The sequence below is a fragment of the Theropithecus gelada genome, chromosome 15, assembly GCF_003255815.1.
Source record: "Theropithecus gelada isolate Dixy chromosome 15, Tgel_1.0, whole genome shotgun sequence".
Lineage (NCBI taxonomy): Eukaryota > Metazoa > Chordata > Mammalia > Primates > Cercopithecidae > Theropithecus > Theropithecus gelada.
In genome coordinates, this window is record NC_037683.1 from 111,125,904 (window position 1) to 111,146,116 (window position 20,213).

At 43.2% G+C, this 20,213-nt stretch overlaps 1 protein-coding gene across 3 annotated transcripts in view; it reads right to left on the bottom strand.

Annotated features, from left to right (window-relative positions):
• The window catches only part of C15H9orf3 (chromosome 15 C9orf3 homolog), a 365,530-nt gene that overhangs the window by 312,829 nt on the left and 32,488 nt on the right, over positions 1-20,213 (bottom strand). For all 3 annotated transcript variants that reach the window (XM_025359585.1, XM_025359584.1, XM_025359586.1), the window contains exon 3: positions 9,423-9,589. In XM_025359585.1, the coding sequence (XP_025215370.1) occupies positions 9,423-9,589 (167 nt within the window). The remainder of the gene's footprint in view (positions 1-9,422; positions 9,590-20,213) is intronic.

Consider the following 20,213-nt stretch of genomic DNA (forward strand, 5'->3'; position numbering starts at 1 on the left):
AGGTCTGTCTTCTGATTTCTGTTCCCTGCCCAAGGGCTGCTGTCATTTCTGTTGCTGTGATCTGCTCCCAGGTGCCTTGCATCTTTGGAAAATCAGCTGGTGCCCGGGAAATGCGCTCATCAGGCCTGTGTGTCACTGTGATGGAAACTGTGACTTGCTGGGTCGTGCTTTGCCAGTTATGTTTTCAAAGACGCTCATCGTTTTAAAGGGCATTGTGCACAACAGAGTAGAGGTCCTATGAGACCAATCTGCCGATCGAGAAAACATGACTTGGAAAGGAAATAGCATCATCTTGTATCCACATCCCCTTTCTCTAAGGAGTGCAGATACATTTGCAGACATTATTCCATCCTCAGAACAGCCATTTTGGTTCTGGCAAACAGCTTTATTAGTACTATTTCCTGATTGTCCTCCGATAAACCCTGTCTGTGGGAGGAACCGCAGTATTAAGCATAGAGTTCTTTTATCTTGTCTAGCTTAATTCTCCCTCAGCTTGAACTGGCAAAGATTGTTCTGTGATATCATATAAGGTGTAAGTGGTGTGAACATAAGCAAACCTCAATAAGCATCTATTTTGTTACTCTGTCCTCAAATGGAATTCGGAAAAAAAAAAAAAAAGTCCACAGATATATTCCTGGGGGTATAGAAGTTTTTCATAAAAATTTTAAAGTTAATTCTCATTTTTTTTTTTTTTTTTTTTTTTTTGAGAAGGTGTTTCGCTCTGTCGCCCAGGCTGGAGTGCAGTGGCCGGATCTCAGCTCACTGCAAGCTCTGCCTCCCGGGTTTACGCCATTCTCCTGCCTCAGCCTCCCGAGTAGCTGGGACTACAGGCGCCTGCCACCTCGCCCGGCTAATTTTTTGTATTTTTTAGTAGAGACGGGGTTTCACCGTGTTAGCCAGGATGGTCTCGATCTCCTGACCGCGTGATCCGCCCGTCTCGGCCTCCCAAAGTGCTGGGATTACAGGCTTGAGCCACCGCGCCCGGCTAATTCTCAATTTTTTGATGATAACCTTCAAATAGATACACAACAGCAGACAGACGGATGAATATGATAGAGGTCAGAAAACTTTTTTCTGTAAAAGACCAGGTAATAAATATTTTAGGCTTTGCAGGACCTTGTTGCCAATACTCAAGTCTGCTATTGTAACATGAAGGCAGTCAAAGACAATGGCCATGATCCAAAAAAACTTTATTTACAAAAACAGGCAGTGGACTAGATTTGGCCAGCAGGCCATGGTTCGCTGACCCCTAAAATCATCCAGATGTGAGTACTGCCAAATGATTTCAGAGTTCCCATCTGCACGAGTGTGTATGATGGCATGGGGATGTGTGGGACTGTGATAATTATCAAGAGATAATGAGAAAAGAACGTAAGGATGATGCTTTTGGCTGAGTAAAGGCCCAACGACATCACAGCATGCTGTGTAAGCAAAAGTTTACAGGGAGATAAAAGACAAGGGGTGGAGAACTGGATTATTGTGTGGCTCAGGGTAGAACAGGTGTTCAGTCTCAAAAGAAACTGCGTGGGGCCGTCAGCACCACATTCATAGGGTGAGAGGCAGTTTCACCTCAGCAAAATATTAATCTGTACATTCATTTATAGTTACATAGATCAATATAAAATTCAAATTTGTAATTTGAATTTTATAATTTGAATTTGAATTTTATTGATTTGCTAGTTTGATCTGCATTTCGTTTGTAATTGTATTTTGGCTTTACGGATGTGTAAGAGGTGTAAGAACACAGAGTTCATATCTAGTCTTAGATCTATAGCTTTTGAAATGTCATTCTAATGTAAATAATTTAAGTCAACTGTGGTAAATCATGAGACCTTTCCCTCTAAAAAGAATAAGAATGCTCCCGTTTGGGAAACACTGTCAAACACAAGGCTTCACTGCAGGGCCAAACCACGAATGAGAAAATACGCAGGCGTGCTGAGGGGAGGGTGGGGACAGCCACCAAACCACGAATGAGAAAATACGCAGGCGTGCTTAGGGGAGGGTGGGGAGAGCCACGTGGCATCTGGGGAGGTGGAGTTATCACAACCACACTGCTATAGGCAGAGATGGGAGCAGGCCACCTAGCAATGCCTATCTGAAATCGCAGCGTTCCATATACTCAATCAATTCAGCAAGTCAGGGAACCAAACAGAGATGGCAGAAAAGCAGCCTCTGTGTTCTAGCAGAACCTGACTGACAATTGCCAACAGGACACTAGAGCCCAGATAAAGCAGCTGCATGTATCTGCCAACTTTTTAATCCAGTCAACTTGACACCTAAAATTAACCACTACACATACACAATAAATGTGTACTTTTTTTTTTTTTTAGACAGTATCCCATGCTGAAGTGCAGTGCTGCGATCTCAGCTCACTGCAACCTCTGCCTCCCTGGTTCAAGCAATTCTCTTGCTCAGCCTCCTGAGTAGCTGGGATTACCGGCATGCACCACCACACATGGCTTTTTTTTTTGTATTTTTGTAGAGACAGGGTTTCACTATGTTTCCCAGAATGGTCTCGAACTCCTGGCCTCAAGTGATCCGCCCACCCTGGCCTCTCAAAGTGCTGGGATTACAGGGGTGAACCACCATGCCTGGCCATAAATGTGTACATCTTAAATGTGTTGTTCAATGAGATTTCACAGATAAACACACTCACACAATCATCACCCCATGAACATTTCCATTACCCCAGAAATTCCGCTGTGCCCTCACACTCATTTCTTCTTACCCCATTCCAGCCAACCCTTGATCTGGTTTCCCTCAGTAGAGATTGGTCTGACTTCTCACAACTCATACAAATAGAGTCATTCAGTGTGACTCTATTTTACTCAGCATCATGTTTGTGAGATTCATCCAGATCGTTGCAGGTGTCACTATTTTTTTTTTTCGATTTATCAATAGTGGTCTATTGTGTGAATAACGACAATTTGTTTATCCATGCACAATCAGACTGTTTTTGGTCATTATGGAAAATGTGCTGTGAACACTCACGTATTAATCGTTTTGTGGATGTAGGTTTTCATTTCTCTTGGGTAAATACTTAAGAGTAAAATTGCTAGATCATGTAAATAGATGTTTAAGTTTGTAAGTATCTGCCAAACTGTTTCCAAAGTGGCTGCCTCCTTTCATATTCTCACCAGAATGTGTGAGAGTTCTAGCTGTGGCTCGTCCTTGGAACAACACTTGGTATTTCCAGTCCTTTGAATTTTAGCCCTCTAACTGGGTGTAAAATACTATCTCATTATGGTTTTAATCTGCATTTCACTGATGATAGTGCTGAGCACCTTTTCATGTACTTACTGCACATTCTTATATCTTCTTTTGAAAAGCATCTGTTCATGTCATTTGTTCATTTTTTTTTCATGAGGGGTTTTTGATTGTTTTATTATTAGGTTATAAGAATACTTTATAGGCCGGGCACGGTGGCTAACACCTGTAATCCCAGCACTTTGGGAGGCCGAGGCAGGTGGATCACTTGAGGCCAGGAGTTCGAGACCAGCCTGGCCAACATGGTGAAACCCTGTCTCTACTAAGAATACAAAAATTAGCTGGGCGTGGTGGTGCACACCTGTAATCCCAGCTACTCGGTGAGAGAATCACTTGAGCCCAGGAAGCAGAGGTTGCAGTGAGCTGAGATCACACCACTGCACTCCAGCCTAGGCAACAGAATGAGACACTGTCTCAAAAAAAAAAAAAAAAAAAAAGATTATATAATTCTAGGTACAAGCCTTTTGCCAGATATATGTATTACAAATATATTCTTCCGGTATATGTGGCTTGCCTTTTCATTTTTATTTACACTTCGTGCCACTGATTTTCCATAGTGACATTTTTGTTCTTTCCTAATTTCAGTAGCAGAGATTTACATTATGTTATTTTAACATTAGTTTTCTGTCAATCATTCATTTTTAAAAATGTTCCTTCTCTGTTGGTTTTTAATCTCAATCTGTTATACTTATGTTTCAGCCTGTTATCGCCTCATGGATTTGTACTGTTGTTTCATAGAAGTTATATCTTCTTGTATCATAATGACAATGTCAGTTTCCGAATCTTGTTTGGGTTTCTGTCGTAAACTGATTTCTGACGCTGTTCTGCCTCTAAGTCCTTAGAATGATTTCTTGTTTTACCTTTATTCTGCATTTTTTTTTCCTATAGTTCTCATGGCCTTCCTGTCTGGTGTGTACCAACAGACAGGATAAAATGTGTGGATTTCTTTTAGCTCCATTCGCTTCCCACATGTGCGTTCAAGACCAGCCTGGGCAACACAGTGAAGCCCCATCTCTACAAAAACACAAAAAAATTAGCCAGGTGTGGTGGTGCACACCTGTAATCCCAGCTACTCAAGAGGCTGAGGCAAGAGAAGGCTGAGGCAAGAGAATTGCTGGAACCAGGGAAGCAGTGGTAGCAGTGAGCTGAGATCGCACCGCTGCTGGAACCAGGGAAGCAGTGGTCGCAGTGAGCTGAGATCGCACCGCTGCTGGAACCAGGGAAGCAGTGGTCGCAGTGAGCTGAGATCGCACCGCTGCACTTCAGCGTCGGTGGATAGAGTGATACTGTCTAACGTAAAAAAAGTACACATTTATTGTAATGTGTGGTGATTAATTTTAGGTGTCAACTTGACGGGGTTAAGGAACACCTAGGGAACTGGTAAAGCATGGCTTCTAGGTGTGTCTGTGCGGGTATTTCAGAGATTGGCCTGAGAGTTGGTGGACTAAGTGGGTATGATCTGTCCTCAGTGTGGGTGGGGTCACCTAATCAGATGAGGGCCCACACAGAACAAAAAAGGAGATAAAAGGATTTGCCCTCTCTTTCTCCTAAAGCTGGCATACTCTCCTCCTCCTGTACATGCTCTCTTGCCTTGGGGACTCCAGAATTTACACTAGCAGCCCCCTAGGTTCTCAGGCCTTTGGCTTTAGACCGAGAACTACACCACAGGCTTACCTAGTTCTAAGACTTTCGGAATTAGACTGAGCCATGCTACCAGCAGCCCAGGGTCTCTAGCCTGTTGTGGAACTTCTCATCCTTCATAATCACATGAGTCAATTCCCCTGATAAACCCCTTATCATCTGTCTATCTATCTATCTATCTATCTATCTATCTATCTATCTATCTATCCATCTATCTATCTATCTCCTATTGATTTGGTCTCTCTGGAGAACTCTAATATAGTAAGTTATACATACTATATTAGTTGATTAAAAAGAAAGGCACCCACATCTAGATTCATTCTAGAAAGTTTTGAAGTACATAGATTAAAAAAAAAAATCTAAGACCATGTAGACAGAAAAATCAGATAACTTTCAAAAAATAAAAAAATGTGGGCCGGGCGCAGTGGCTCACACCTGTAATTCCAGCACTTTGGGAGGCCAAGGCGGACGGATCACGAGGTCTGGAGATGGAGACCATCATGGCTAACATGGTGAAAACCCATCTCTACTAAAAACACAAAATTAGCCAGGCGTGGTGGCGGGCACCTGTAGTCCCAGCTACTCGGGAGGCTGAGGCAAGAGAATCGCTTTAACCTGGGAGGCAAAGGTTGCAGTGAGCTGAGATCGCGCCACTGCACTCCAGCCTGGGTGACAGAGCGAGACTCCATCTCAAAAAAAAAAAATTATTTCTCCTCAGAAATACTAGATAAGAGATGATAATGGTAACATGTACAGTTGTTAAAGAGGGGAAAAAGTGATTCAAGAATGTTATACTTCAGTTAATAGGGTTGTTACAAATAAAAATATATTTAAAAAGAATGTTATACCTAGCCAAGGATTGTTCATAAGTGAGTACAACAAAAAGCCAATCTAAATATGGGAGGGCTCAGAAAATGTACCATTCATCCAGTCTTCTAAAAAAAAAAAAATTGAAGCTATTTCCCAGCCAACTTAAGAGCTCAAGAATGAAGAAAGTCTAAATACTTATTATGAAATCATTTAAAACTGAATGAAAATATAACACAATAATAGTAATTCCTAGAAAAGACATAATACAAAAGGTTACAGAGAAAATGTGAGTCCCAAATCCCAAGTTTTATTAAGTAAAACTGGAGAATATGGGTGCATAAGGATAATGGAGTAAATACCCATCCAATTCCTTATTTGATATGAAGTCCAGAGATATTGGTTAACTACATTGTAAAACATCCATTTATAGGATACTCATGGCCATAAAAATAATGAGGAAAGGCCGGGTGCAATGGCTCATGCCCACAATCTTAGCCCTTTGGGAGGCCAAGGCGGACAGATTGCCTGAGCTCAGGAGTTCGAGACCAGCCTGGGCAACACGGTAAAACCCTGTCTGTACTAAAATACAAAACATTAGCTGGGCACGGTGGTGTGCGCCTGTAGTCCCAGCTACTCAGGAGGCTGAGGCAGGAGAATTGCTTGAACCCAGAAAGCAGAGGTTGCAGTGAGCCGAGATCACGCCACTGCACTCCAGCATGGGCGACAGAGTGAAACTCCGTCTCCAAAAAATAAACAATAGTAAAAAACAAATAATGAGGATGCTCTTTATGCTCTGTTACAAAATATCTATAAAATAAATTTTTTCTAAAAGGGAAAGCACAATGCAAAAATGTGTCTAGCATGCTACAATTTGTACAACAAAAGAGAAAAAACATATTATTCAAGAGAAATTGGTAACCGTGGTTGCTTGAGGAAGTGTTACTGGGTGTCTGGGAAATAGAGGTAAGAAAAATACTTCATTGCAAATAATGCTTTGTCCTTTGTTCTTCTGTAAATGAACCACGTAAATGTTACTTATTTTTAAAAATTAACATTTTAATTTTTTTTTTTTTTTTTTTTTGAGATGGAGTCTCGCTCTGTCACCCAGGCTGGAGTGCAGGGGCATGATCTCGGCTCACTGCAAGCTCCGGGTTCACGCCATTCTCCCGCCTCAGCCTCCTGAGTAGCTGGGACTACAGGTGCCCGCCACCATGCCTGGCTAATTTTGTGTGTGTGTGTGTGTGTGTGTCTTGGTTTTTTTGGTTTGTTTGTTTTTGTTTTTTGTATTTTTAGTACAGATAGGGTTTCACCATGTTAGCCAAGATGGTCTCAATCTCCTGACCTCATGATCCACCCGCCTCGGCCTCCCAAAGTGCTGGGATTACAGTCGTGAGCCACCGCGACAGCCTAAATGTGTTGTTTTTAAGAATCAAGTAAGGCCGGGTGCGGTGGCTCACGCCTGTAATCCCAGCACTTTGGGAGGCCGAGGCAGGCGGATCACAACGTCAAGAGATCAAGACCATCCTGGCTAACATGGTGAAACCCCATCTCTATTAAAAATACAAAAACTAGCCGGGCGTGGTGGTGGGTGCCTGTCGTCCCAGCTACTTGGGAGGCTGAGGCAGGAGAATCGCTTGAACCCAGAAGGCGGAGGTTGCCGTGAGCCGAGATCGCACCACTGCACTTCAGCCTGGCGACAGAGCGAGCCTCCCTCTCAAAAAAAAAAAAAAAAACAAGTAAATATTCATCGGTGACTTCAGCACATATGTAAATCTAGCTTATGATAAAGACATTACAAAATTTAAAAATTCAATAAATGATCCTGAAGCAACTGGTTTTCTATTTGGACAAAAAAGACAATGTTTAGTCCTCATTTCACAACCTGATGATAATAAATTACAGACTGATTAAAGAGTTATAAAAATTAACTATAAAAATATTAGAACAAAATGAATCTTAGAGCAATCTAATATATTTAACTTCATAAAAATAAACACATCATATAAAATTAAAAGATATACCAAAAGCTGGGAACAATGCTTTTCACAAATATAAGAAATTAATATTTTTTAAAGAGCCAATAAAATTGAAAAATAAGACAAACTTGACAAAAACCTAAGTCTTCAGTATAAAAATGGGCAAAGGAAATAAACAGAAAATGAAAATAGTTAAGAAACATATAAGGACATGTGAAACTCACTCATCATCAAAGTAATCCAAATTAAAGAGAGACCTTCTGCTGCCTGTCAGATGAGCCAAGTTCCAGGTGACCAGGACACTCATAACCACAGATGAATGTATAAATTGGCACAGACTTCCTGGAAGGCATTATGGGATATGTACCAACAGCCTTAAACACGTTCCAACTTTTGACTCTGTAATTCTAATCTTATGTAAAATGTCTCCCCTGGAATTTAATGCAACTTTGTAATAGGAAAAGAAACTGAAATAATCAAAATATTTAATAGAGAAATGTTAAATTCTGATATATTCATATAAAAAATATTGTGCCAATGTTAAAATCATATTAAAATATTTAATGACCTGAAAAATGTTCAAGATACACTATAAGTGAAAAAAGCAGAATAAATACCATCATATGCTATCACAATTTGAGGATGATAACTGTACAAATCATACAGATTTTAAAACCTGAAAGGAAATGTAACAAAATCTTAACAATAATTTTCTATATAATTATTTAAATTTATTATTTTTAGTTTTCTATATAAAGTTTATATAATAAACATGTGGGAGGAGATGCCATATTTTAAATAAAGAAATAATATAACTATAAAAATGTTTCCTGGCCAGGCACAGTGGCTCACACCTTTGGGAGGCTGAAGCAGGCAGATCGCTTGAACCTAGGCATTCAAGACCAGCCTGGGCAACATGGCAAAATCTTATGTCTACAAAAAGAGTGCAAAAATTAGCTGGGTGTGGTGGCATGCACGTGTAGTTCCAGCTACTTGGGAGGATGAGGTGGGAGGATCAATTGAGGCTGGCAGGTCAAGGCTGCGGTGAGCCGTGATCAAGCCACTGCACTCCAGCCCGGGCAACAGAGCGAGACCCTGTCTCTCAAATAAACAAATACATTTTTTCCTGGCATCGACATGCTCAGGATCTCCACTGAAAAAGTTAAATGCTGTAATAAGAAGCAATTCATAAACAACACCTTGACAATGCATTATTATGCCTTCCGTCTTTCTTATCCACCTTTGGTTCAGAACTTCATACAGTCACACAGGCAAACCATGTGTAGAACAGATACTTCACTAGGACAACTCCAGCGGGCCAGCCAGCAAGAGCACTACCTCTTAATATAATGAATAGCCACGTGCAGACACCATAACAAACTACAGACAACTCAACTGTAATGGTGTTTCCACGATACACTTGCCTGTCCAGAAAGTCTTCAATCAAGACCACCGACTTACGGCCCACACACCACCAGGTGAAAGCACTGCTGAAATAATCTATGAAGCGACAACTCAAGTCTGAAGCGCCCCGAATCCCATGCCCAGGCTCCTAAGCGTCCCTCCCCATCCCCTGCTTGTTTTCTCTGGCAGGATGGTTTACAGTATGTTCATTTCCAACCCAACTAATAAAGGGGCTCTTTAAAGTTCAGAAAAACACTGCTTATTGGGTTCCTGGGTCCAGCATGTGCGCAATACATGCATAAGCAGAGAACACGTGTACAGTACCTTCCCAAAGCTGCGTCGGCTTGGCAGAATTTTCCCCACTCATTAAAACAACAAAAGATGCAGCTGCTCGAACTGTAGCCTGCCATGTTGACATGGCAACGGGCGGCTCCTGGCACGGAAAAAGGGCCCTGTTGTTTACGGGAGACCCCACGGTGTAAACACACGGCCTGCAGAAGAGAGACAGAGAGAGAAAGGGGAGAATCTTTAAAATGAGTTGTCACTTTTTGCACCACCGTGGTAGTGCAGGTTAAGTTGAGCTTTCAAAGAAAACCTCTGAAACTTTGTAGTTGACTGGTTTCAGAGCATTTTGAACCGAAGCTGCCAAGGGCTGGCTATGTGAATAGCTGAGTGGTTATTTCTCTCAAATGAACTACTTAAATATGTAGAAAGAGGTGGTTTTTTTAAGGAGAAAAATATTTTTTGGATAAAGTTTTAAATACTAGTCGGCCAAGTTATAATTTATATTACCCTTGCTCCCTCCCCTCAGGCCCTGGTGCTTTCAAAAGAAAAGTTTTAGAGACATTCTTACAAATTTTTTGGAAAGCATTCTGGAAAAGAAAATATGTTTGGAGATCACTGAGATATTAATGCTTGGAAAAACAAGCTGGTGGTCTCAAATCCAGGGCTAGCAAGCAGATACCCCCAATCTTGGAAACCACCATCTCAAACGGAACCCTTGTGGGAATCCTTGTGTGGAGGCCAAGAACAGGGGCTGGCATATGAACAGGACTGCGGGTCACAACAACCAGACTTGTGATGGGAAAGCCAAGGGTGCAGCGTCGTCACCAAAGTCACCGTGTGCAAAACCAGCGACACGGCATTGGGCTCGTTCTGCTGCGATTAGAAAGCACAGCCCCACCCAAACCAAGACAGATTCGTCCCACGATAAAGTCATGGTTGATAAAGATGGAAAAGATTCTCAAGATCAAAGGGTCCACTCTTAACACCAGAGTAAAAGGTTCAAGACTGACTCCTCAGAAAAAAACTCAGGCAAATGTTTCTACTTTCTGTTTTTCAGTTATGACAAATATGTAGTTTCAGTCAGCTTGACTTATAAAGTAAATGAACAGAGCAAAGCACTACTTCTTTTAGATAAACTGGTTTTCCTTTTTCATTAACATCATCATAACTGAGCATTTACTGTGTTCACATTACATGCGAGAAAACACAGAAAGATGGTTCGACTCCATCAGTCAGGGTCTAGTATGGAAAACAGAAACCAGTCTAGGTCTTAACAAACAGGTAATTTAATTTTGGGAATGAGTTTAAATGATAGAAGAGCGGAGAAACCAACCAGGGGACAGTAAGACAATCCAGGGATTAGCCACAGCAGTAATCAGCTGTGACTCCTCAGACTGGTGGGGCTGGGTGCTACTGGGTTACGAGGCAGGAGTCACCTGGCAGTAGCCAGTCACAGTGCGGACTGTCCAGCGGGAGCTGGGACCACAGGAGACTCAGAGTCACACTGGGGACTGTCCAGCGGGAGCTGGGACCACAGGAGACTCAGAGTCACAGTGCGGATTGTCCAGCGGGAGCTGGGACCACAGGAGACTCAGCCACACTGGAGCTGCAAAGGAACACAGGTGGAGGAGAACTATGTCACCTCCGGCCAGCTCCTGCTTTCAGATCTTCCACCAGTGGCCCCCATGGGCCAAACCTAGGAAGCCAGAAGACAAGAGAGCCTAGGAAATGAAGATCCTTGTCACTTAGAGAAGATCACAATAAGGGCAGAAAATGGATCTCAGCGCAAACAGGCAGTCGCTGTACGCTTATCCTACAAGCGTACATGCCATGGTAACGTGAAGGTTTGACACGGGGCAGGGGAAGATCAGAAAGGCGAAACACCGTTGTACCGCCTGGGTTGCCAACTTCCTCAGTGACTGCGGAGAAGCCCCTCACCTTCTGAGGCACAGGCAAAACGGGTGCTGGGCTGCTGAAGCGGGAGCAGGTCGTGGCTTCTATCGTCTGTTCTGTTCAGTGAGCACCTCACTTGCCGAGGGTAACGCTGGTCGTGGGGCTTTCCCTGCCTGCACAGGGAAGAAATCCTCCCCAAAAGACTGGCTTGCCAAGATGTTGGTCTCCTCTCTATGAGGCTGGCTTGCAGGCCATGCTAGCACATTATTACGCATTCCACTTGTGCCCTTAGTATGTGGCCCCCAAGGCTGCCTCTGTCAGCCTCCACACCACTTCCCCAAAGAAACAATCGTATTTGAGATGAGGTCACATCTTAGAAGTACTGCAGGACTTAGTAAGTGATGTGCTGAAGAAGAGGGAGAAGGAAAGGAAGACTTCCGTGAAGTAGCCAGCTGCCGAGCTGGCCTCCAATAACCCCTCCCTCCTAACATTTACATCCTTCCACGCTGTACCAGGTCTGTGTGCTCAAGCAGACCTGTGCAGAGCGAGCGGGCAGTCACAGTCCACTTATCCTACAAGTATGCAGGCCTGATACGCAAAGGTCTGACCCGGGGCAGGGAAAGGACAACAGGAAACAGCAGAGGTGATGGCAACTCACTTCAGAGACTACTTTAAAATCTGTGGTTTTCATCTGAGACTATCTTTCCTCGCTCTCTCCCCCATCGTTTACTCTGGGTCAGCAGTGTCATGAAGTCACCCAGGTAGCCCAGGGAGGCACCCACATGGTAAGAAACAGAGACCTTTGGTCAATAGTCAGTGAGGAACCAAGGCCTGCAACAGCCATGAGAGTGAGTCTGAAAGAGGGTTTCCAGCTCCTGGCACACCCTGAGACACCCGCAGCCCCGACCGACAACTGGACGGTAACCTTGTAAGATATCCTGAGCAAGAGACACCGGCTAAGTTGCTCCTAGGTTCCCGAGCCTCAGGAACTGTGAGAGGTAATAAATGTCTGTTCTTTTAAACTGCTAAGTGTGGGGGTAATTTGTTATGCAGCCAGAGTTAACACAGACTTTTCTGAGGTTTCTGGCTCAAGTGATAAGATGGATGGTAAAGCTACTGAACAAGAAAGGAAGATCAGGATGGGTCTTGGGAGAAAGACGGAGGGTGTGCACCTGTTTAATTTGCTTATAAAGGGCTTTACATGAGCACATGACAGAGGACACTTGTATGGACACAGAAAGGATGTTGACCTAATCCCAAACAGTGTGGTGTCCACGAATAGGTTCAAATGTCTGAAATCAGACCTGCCTCAGAAAATGTGAGAATGATGATTTGATGAAGAATGAAGCATAGATATTGTAGGCATATCTGAGTCAGTTGATGCGGTGGGGGGGGGGGGGCTTCCACTGACTGGATTAAAATCCACCATGTTGTCACCATCCTTTCCTTCCCAGTTCAGTATTATGCCCTCTTTAGCGATCTAGTTCTAGACATTTTGTTATAGAATTTTGTCCTGATCCCTTCTGTCATGCTCTAGAAAGCTCCTTCTGCCACTGTGTATCTGCGCACCTGACCTCTCCCATTAGGGGGCTTAGTTACCCGGCCAGGCCCCCAGCAAGCTCTCACCTCCCGCCCCAGTGTCCTCACAATTCTCTATTCCCACCCTCCTCTTTCCATGGCTGGGTTATCTTTTCTGCTAAAGTCTAACATTTTTTTCTAGCTTCCTCTTGGTATCCAGAGCTATAACTCTCAACATGTAGACCAAGTTAGCAATCTAAAACCCACACCCCATGGATATACCCATGTCTGATACGAGACTCGATCAACATGTAGACCAAGTTAGCAATCTAAAACCCACACCCCATGGATATACCCATGTCTGATACGAGACTCGATCAACATGTAGATCAGGTTAGCAATCTAAAAGCCACACCCCATTGATATACCCATGTCTGATACGAGACTCGATCAACATGTAGATCAAGTTAGCAATCTAAAAGCCACACCCCATGGATATATACCCATGTCTGATACGAGACTCGATCAACATGTAGACCAAGTTAGCAATCTAAAAGCCACACCCCATTGATATACCCATGTCTGATACGAGACTCGATCAACATGTAGATCAAGTTAGCAATCTAAAAGCCACACCCCATGGATATATACCCATGTCTGATACGAGACTCGATCAACATGTAGACCAAGTTAGCAATCTAAAAGCCACACCCCATTGATATACCCATGTCTGATACGAGACTCGATCATGTTCTCATTGAAATCCTTTCATAAGCAGGAAAACAATCACATAAGAGGGAGGTCTTAGGACCTTGAAAATGTGAATTCTCTTTGTGCTCCCAGCCTATTCTTTTCTTGACCTTTTTCTCTTTATCAGCCACAGGCTCACTCCTCCCTTCCCAACATGCCCAAATCAAGCCCTAGGGAGTTAAGAGTCTTTATAACCAATGGCTTTTTGCTCTTTTACAAGCTGACATCCTATGCATGTCTGACATCACAGTGCAAACCTGAAATCAATCTACAGTTGGGTAACTACATTTTAAGTATGAAGGTTTTATCCTCTGAATAAAGCTCTACTGGTGGAATCTTGGTCATCTACCAGCAAATTTAGGATGGGTGAACATGGGGCCTTCCCAGAGTCATGAAATCATACCCACTACACAGTGACTCCAGACGAAAGATGGCCCCTATCACGCACACATTCAGATGAGAACTAGATGGAGGGCAGAGTCCCTGCTTACCCATCCATGCCTTCCCCTCCACAGAAGGCAGGAAAATCTATGGTGTCTATAAAAATGAATGTGTAAACACAGAAATAAATGCAGCTGTGTTTGTCTGACATGCACAGCCTTGCGCCTTGGCCATGCTACTAAAATACTCATAGGACAGATGTGCGGGCAGCAGCCTGAAATTCTCCAACGCCTGTAACGTCACTATTTCTACGTCAAGTAATTCCTTCCAACACGCAAAGGAAAACTCTCTCACCAGGGTTCACCTCACATGCCCTGGGACACCCAACTGTGTGGAAGACCCCTTGGGGAGCCCAGATTAACAGCACAGGAGTCGTGGGAACGACGGGACAATGAAAATCAGAAAGGAGAGAAAAATAGGGGTAGACAGGGTGAGATACAGGTCCGCAGCTTGCTGCCATCAAAGAACTTCTAAACTGAGGAAGAACTTGTCAGAGTAACAATTACTGCAGCTTCTGGCTAAACGTTTGTGCATCTGCAGAGAGGCCCAATGAGGACGAGACACACTAACTCTGCCTTTCAAGGTAAGAGGTCAGCTAAGACTAACGTGTTTGCTAGTCTTCTTAAGGAGGAGCTATCCAACCAAACTTATAAGGGATTGCTTAAAATCATACATTTTTGGCCGGGCGCGGTGGCTCACGCCTGTAATCCCAGCACTGTGGGAGGCCGAGGCGGGTGGATCACGAGGTCAGGAGATCGAGACCATCCTGGCTAACACGGTGAAACCCCGTCTCTACTAAAAATACAAACACTAGCCGGGCGAGGCGGCGGCACCTGTAGTCCCAGCTACTCGGGAGGCTGAGGCTGGAGAATGGCGTGAACCCGGGAGGCGGAGCTTGCAGTGAGCCGAGATCGCACCACTCACTCTAGCCTGGGCGACAGAGAGAGACACCGTCTCAAAAAAAAAAAAAAAAAAAAAAAAAATCACACATTTTCTTTTTCTTCCGTTGACTACTGCACGCATTTGTCTTTTCGCAGCCAGGAGAAAAAGGGGGTTGTTTTTCGTTTCAAAATGTTTTAAGTTCCACTACAGTCCATCAGGTCACCTTTTTTCTGAGACCTGGTTACCACTGTGAGGTGACTGGGGAGAAGGCTGCCAGAAGTAGGTTGGAGGTCATGAGCCCACGATGGCCCCACATGTGGCTTGACGCGGCCCTGACCTGATCGCTGGAGGGTGGGCCACAGATGCGACAGTTTAGGGGTCAGAATCTTTTATAAGTTTCCAAGGGTCACAAGGTCTTCAGGCCTCCTCCAATTCCTTTCCATCTGTTCTTTCCACACTAATCTTTTTTACAACTCCATGTTCTCATTAAACCTAGATTACAGTCTCCATTATAGGTGAGCAACCCTCTTGCTTTCTTGTGCCACAGACAGCAAGAACTACTAAAAGTTTTTAGCAATGACTCACTCTCTTTCTCTCCTATACACACACAGGCGCCTCTTCCTCATTTCTATTCCACTTTTCTACTTCCTGGCACAATTACCAAACCGGAATCCATCAATCACACTGAGTACACGGCAGGTCCGTGCGGAATGCTGCTTGGACTCGGAAAGATCGATTCTACGTAAAGTCAAAACAGACAAGGCTGCAAATGGCTTTGAGTCAGAAATTCATCACTTCTTCACCAGAAATGTTTCGGGTGCAAAACAGGCAAGCTGCTTGTAAAGGCAAAGACAGTATTTCTCATCTGGAAGTGCTTGTGGGTATAGGATTGTGTACGTGGAAAAAGTCTGGAGAAGCTCTCACGGCATCTTCTCGTTTGACAGACGAGGAAATGAAGAGATGTCAGGTGACTTGGCTGAAGTCACGCAGCTAGTTACCACACAGCTCTCACTAGTACTAGGTCTCTTGGCTTTCCCCATCCACGTTCTTTTGAACACAGGATGCTCTTGGTGATGTGGGGCGCCGTGATTTGTTATCTTCCGTAGATGCTTTGTTACTTATTTCTTGTCCGGTTGGTTATGTTGGTTACTTGTTGAGACTGAGACAGTCCGTCCTCGTCTTTTCTTCCGTGGTGACGCAACTGGGATTCTGGGAAATAGAGGTACGCACAGCCTGGGCAGCAAAGGGAGGAAGCAGCTAGAACGTGACCCTTCCAAGCATTTTCACTCCTGATTCCGACTCTGCAGTCATACAATATCATAGAATTAATGTGTATTCCATTTTAGTTCTCGTAAATTTTGCATTGGTTTCTTGAAGAAAATAAGAAAGGAAAAAAAAAGGTACTGATTGTGAAAATGTTCCTCGTAGACCTGAAATCTCTCCCAAAACATCTTCTGCTCATTCTTTTAATTTTAAAACTTTCCTTTAGAGTGAGATATAAAATAATGAAACTAATTCAGTGGGGGGAGGGAGGAGGAAGAACATGTTTTAACATCTGGTTTTGATACTCCAAACTAAAAATACTCCCAAAGTCTACATCCTCCCTGGCCCAATAGCTGAGCAAGAAATATAACAGAAAAAAGGCAGTTCTCTTTAGTATTTTGCTAACTTCATCCCGGTCTTGTCTAAAACAGACAAACAAAAATATCACAGTGCTTTACAAAAGTTTAAATTTTAATATTACTTTATCTTACCATGTATTTTCCCAGTTAGCTTTCTTACCTTTAACAAAAATCCAAACAGCTATAGTTTTCTAATAAATTTCCTATATGTAACCGAATTTCCCTCCATTCAACCCAAATTCAGTGATGTCATCAGTTTAAGCTCAGACCTCCTAAAGCACTTGGCTGCTTCCACAACTAGTATAATGATTCTAATGAAAAAGAGAATGGGTTATTAAAGAGAATGCTTCGGTTTGTTTTGTTTTGTTTTGAGACGGAGTCTCACTCTGTCGCCCAGGCTGGAGTGCAGTGGCGTGATCTCGGCTCACTGCAAGCTCCGCCTCCCGGGTTCACGCCATTCTCCTGCCTCAGCCTCCCAAGTAGCTGGGACAACAGGCACCCGCCACCTTGCCCAGCTAATTTTTTGTATTTTACTACAGACGGGGTTTCACCGCATTAGCCAGGATGGTCTCGATCTCCCAACCTCGTGATCCGCCCGTCTCGGCCTCCCAAAGTGCTGGGATTACAGGCGTGAGCCACCGCGCCCAGCCAATGCTTCGGTTTTAAATCACATTTTCTTCAGGGAAATGGAAAAAATGTTAAAAATACAAGGAAAATGAAGAAAACACATCAACTTTGAATAAAGGTTTCCATTTAAAAAGTTTATTTCTTAGGTATACTGAAGATCTAGAAGTAAAAACATATTAAGTCCCATTGCTTTATTGAAGCTTAGCAAGAACACCTTTACACAAGTCTTGACCCTGTCTTTGTTTTCATCAAAATATTTTTACAGGGCACACACACCCACATACCACGGAAAAGCAAACATCTTTTCCAAGAAGCAGTTGTATCTGATTGTTATACATGTGTTCCTTCCATCAGTCATTTTCAGTGTCACCTACAATCCAGTATCTGAACGATGGAGGCAAGAAGCATTCAGGTTCAACAACTGCACAACCCCCAAATGGCTAAACTAAGGCAGGAAAATTGAGTTTTCTATTTCCAGATATTTCACATTAGAAGTAGAATAATAATAAAGATAAAATTATTGATAATCATTCAGAAGAAATACTCCTTTAGAGCTTCAAATGTATTTTCTTCTCCAGAGAACCGTGCCACATGGTAAAGTGGGAAAACAGCTCTTACAAAAGAGATTTCAGGGTAGAAACCTCCAAATTTGAATAATTTTTTTTCAAGACAGGGTCTCACTCTGTCACCCAGGCTGGAGTGCAGTGGCACAAACGTGACTCACTGCAGCCTCCACCTCCCTGGGCTCAAGTAATACTCCCACCTCAGCCTCCCGAGTAGCTGTAACTTATTATTATTATTATTATTTTGTAGAGAAGGGGTTTCACCATGTTGCCCAGGCTGGTCTTGAACTCCTCGACTCAAGCTATCCTCCTGCCTCTCTCTTCCAAAGTGCTAGAATTACAGGCATAAGCTACCACATCTGGCATTAATTTTTTATATTAAAACAGTTTTACATTTTAAAAACTGAAACGGCAAGGCTGGGTGCAGTGGCTCACGCCTGTAATCCTAGCACTTTGGGAGGCTGAGGTGGGAGGAATGCTTGGGCCCAGGAGTTCGAGACCAGCCTGGGCAACACAGCGAAACCCTGTCTCTACAAAAAAATACAAAAATTAGCCGGGCGTGTTGCTGCACACCTGTAGTCCCAGCTACTCGGGAGGCTGAGGTGGAAGGATCATTTCAGCCCAGGAGGTTGAAGCTACAAATAGATTTTCTTCTCCAGAGAACCCTGCCACATGATAAATTGAGAAAAGAGCTCTTACAAAAGAGATTTCAGGGTAGAAAGAACTTGCTGAGCCAAGTTCATGCCACTGCTCTCCACCCTGGGTGACAGAGTGAGACCCTGTCTTATAAATTAATAATAAAATTAAAAAATAAAAATCCAAAGATAATATACAGAGTTTCCATATACTCCATACTCAGCCTTCCCTATTATTGGCATCTTGTATTAGTATGCTTGTAACAAGTAGTGAACCAATATTGATACACTTACACACTTCATTCAGCTTTCTTTAGTTTTTCCTGAACATCTTTTTTCTGTTTCAGGATACTGTATTACTTTTATTTTATTTATTTCATTTTTTGAGACACAGCCACACTCTGTCACCCAGGCTGTAGTGCAGTGGCACAAAGATGACTCACTGCAGCCTTGACCTCCTGGGCTCAAGTGATCCTCCCACCTCAGCCTCCCAAGTGTCTGGGACTACAAGTGCCCACCACCATGCCCGGCTAATTTTTTGTATTTTTAGTAAAGATGGGGTTACGCCATGTTAGCCAGGCTGGTCTCGAACTCCTGGCCTCAAGTGATCTACCCACCTCTGCCTCCCAAAGTGCTAGGAATACAGGTATGAGCCCCTGCACCCGGCCAGGACACCACATTGCTTTTAATCATCATGTCTCCTCTGGCTCCTCTTGACTGTGGCAGTTTCTTAGACTTTATGCTGACCTTATTCGTTTTGAGAAGAGCTGATCAGGTATTGTGTTTAATGTCCCTTGACTGCGATGTATCTAATGCTTTTCTCATGATTAGATTGGAGTTAAGAGCTTTTGCGAGGAAGACCACAAAGATAACATTTTCATCATATCATACCAGAGAATAAACTATCCCCACAAATTATCACTGTTGATATTGACCTTGATCATCTTGCTGAATTAGTATTGTCAGATTTCTCTAGTGTAAAGTTACTTTTTTCTCCCTTTCCATTCTGTTCTCTTTGGAAGGGAGTCACTCACTGTGTAGTCCACACTTAAGGAGTGAGGAGTTAGACCCCACCTCCTTGAGGACAGAACATGCCCACAACTGACTTGGAATTCTTTTCCACCACGGATTTGTCTGTTCTTCCTCATTTATTTGTTTATTCAATCATGTATTTACATCAGCTTGGATAAATGACCATTTCATACTCTGGGATGTCATTGGAAACCACTTGATAAATTTTGTTGCTTTGCTTTGGGCATGAGGAGCTCTTTCGGACGGCCCCTTGTCCCTCTGGCATACCCCCATCGCTGTGGGTTGTTGCTCCTGCTGTTTGAGGGCTTCCTTACTTTCTGACATTACAAGATGCTCCAGGCTCATCTTGTATATTTCCTGCCCCTGTCCTGGATATTTCTCCAAGAAGTCCTAGTTCTCTTTATTGGAGAATGGTATCAGAAACTAAGATCTGGGTGCTAGGTGTGCTTACTTCTAAGACCCTCTCAGCTGACAAGCCAAGATATAGTGTGTGTGTATATACACACACGTGTATACATACAAGTATATGTACATATGTGTGTATATACATATGTGTATATACATCTGTATATACACACATGTGCATATGCGCACATATATGTATGTGTGCATATGTGTGAGCGTGTGTGCATGTGCATATGTGTGCGCATATGTGCACATGCACGTGTGTGCATTGTGTATGTGTTCATGTGTGTGCATGTGTGTGCGTGTATGTGCATGTGTATGTACATATATACATCTATACACATATACGTATATGCACATGTGTACATGTACACACACTAACCCTTTGAAACACACATCTGTAATTATTTCCATATGCAATCATCCATATCTATATTAAGCTATTTCACTTTGATACTCATA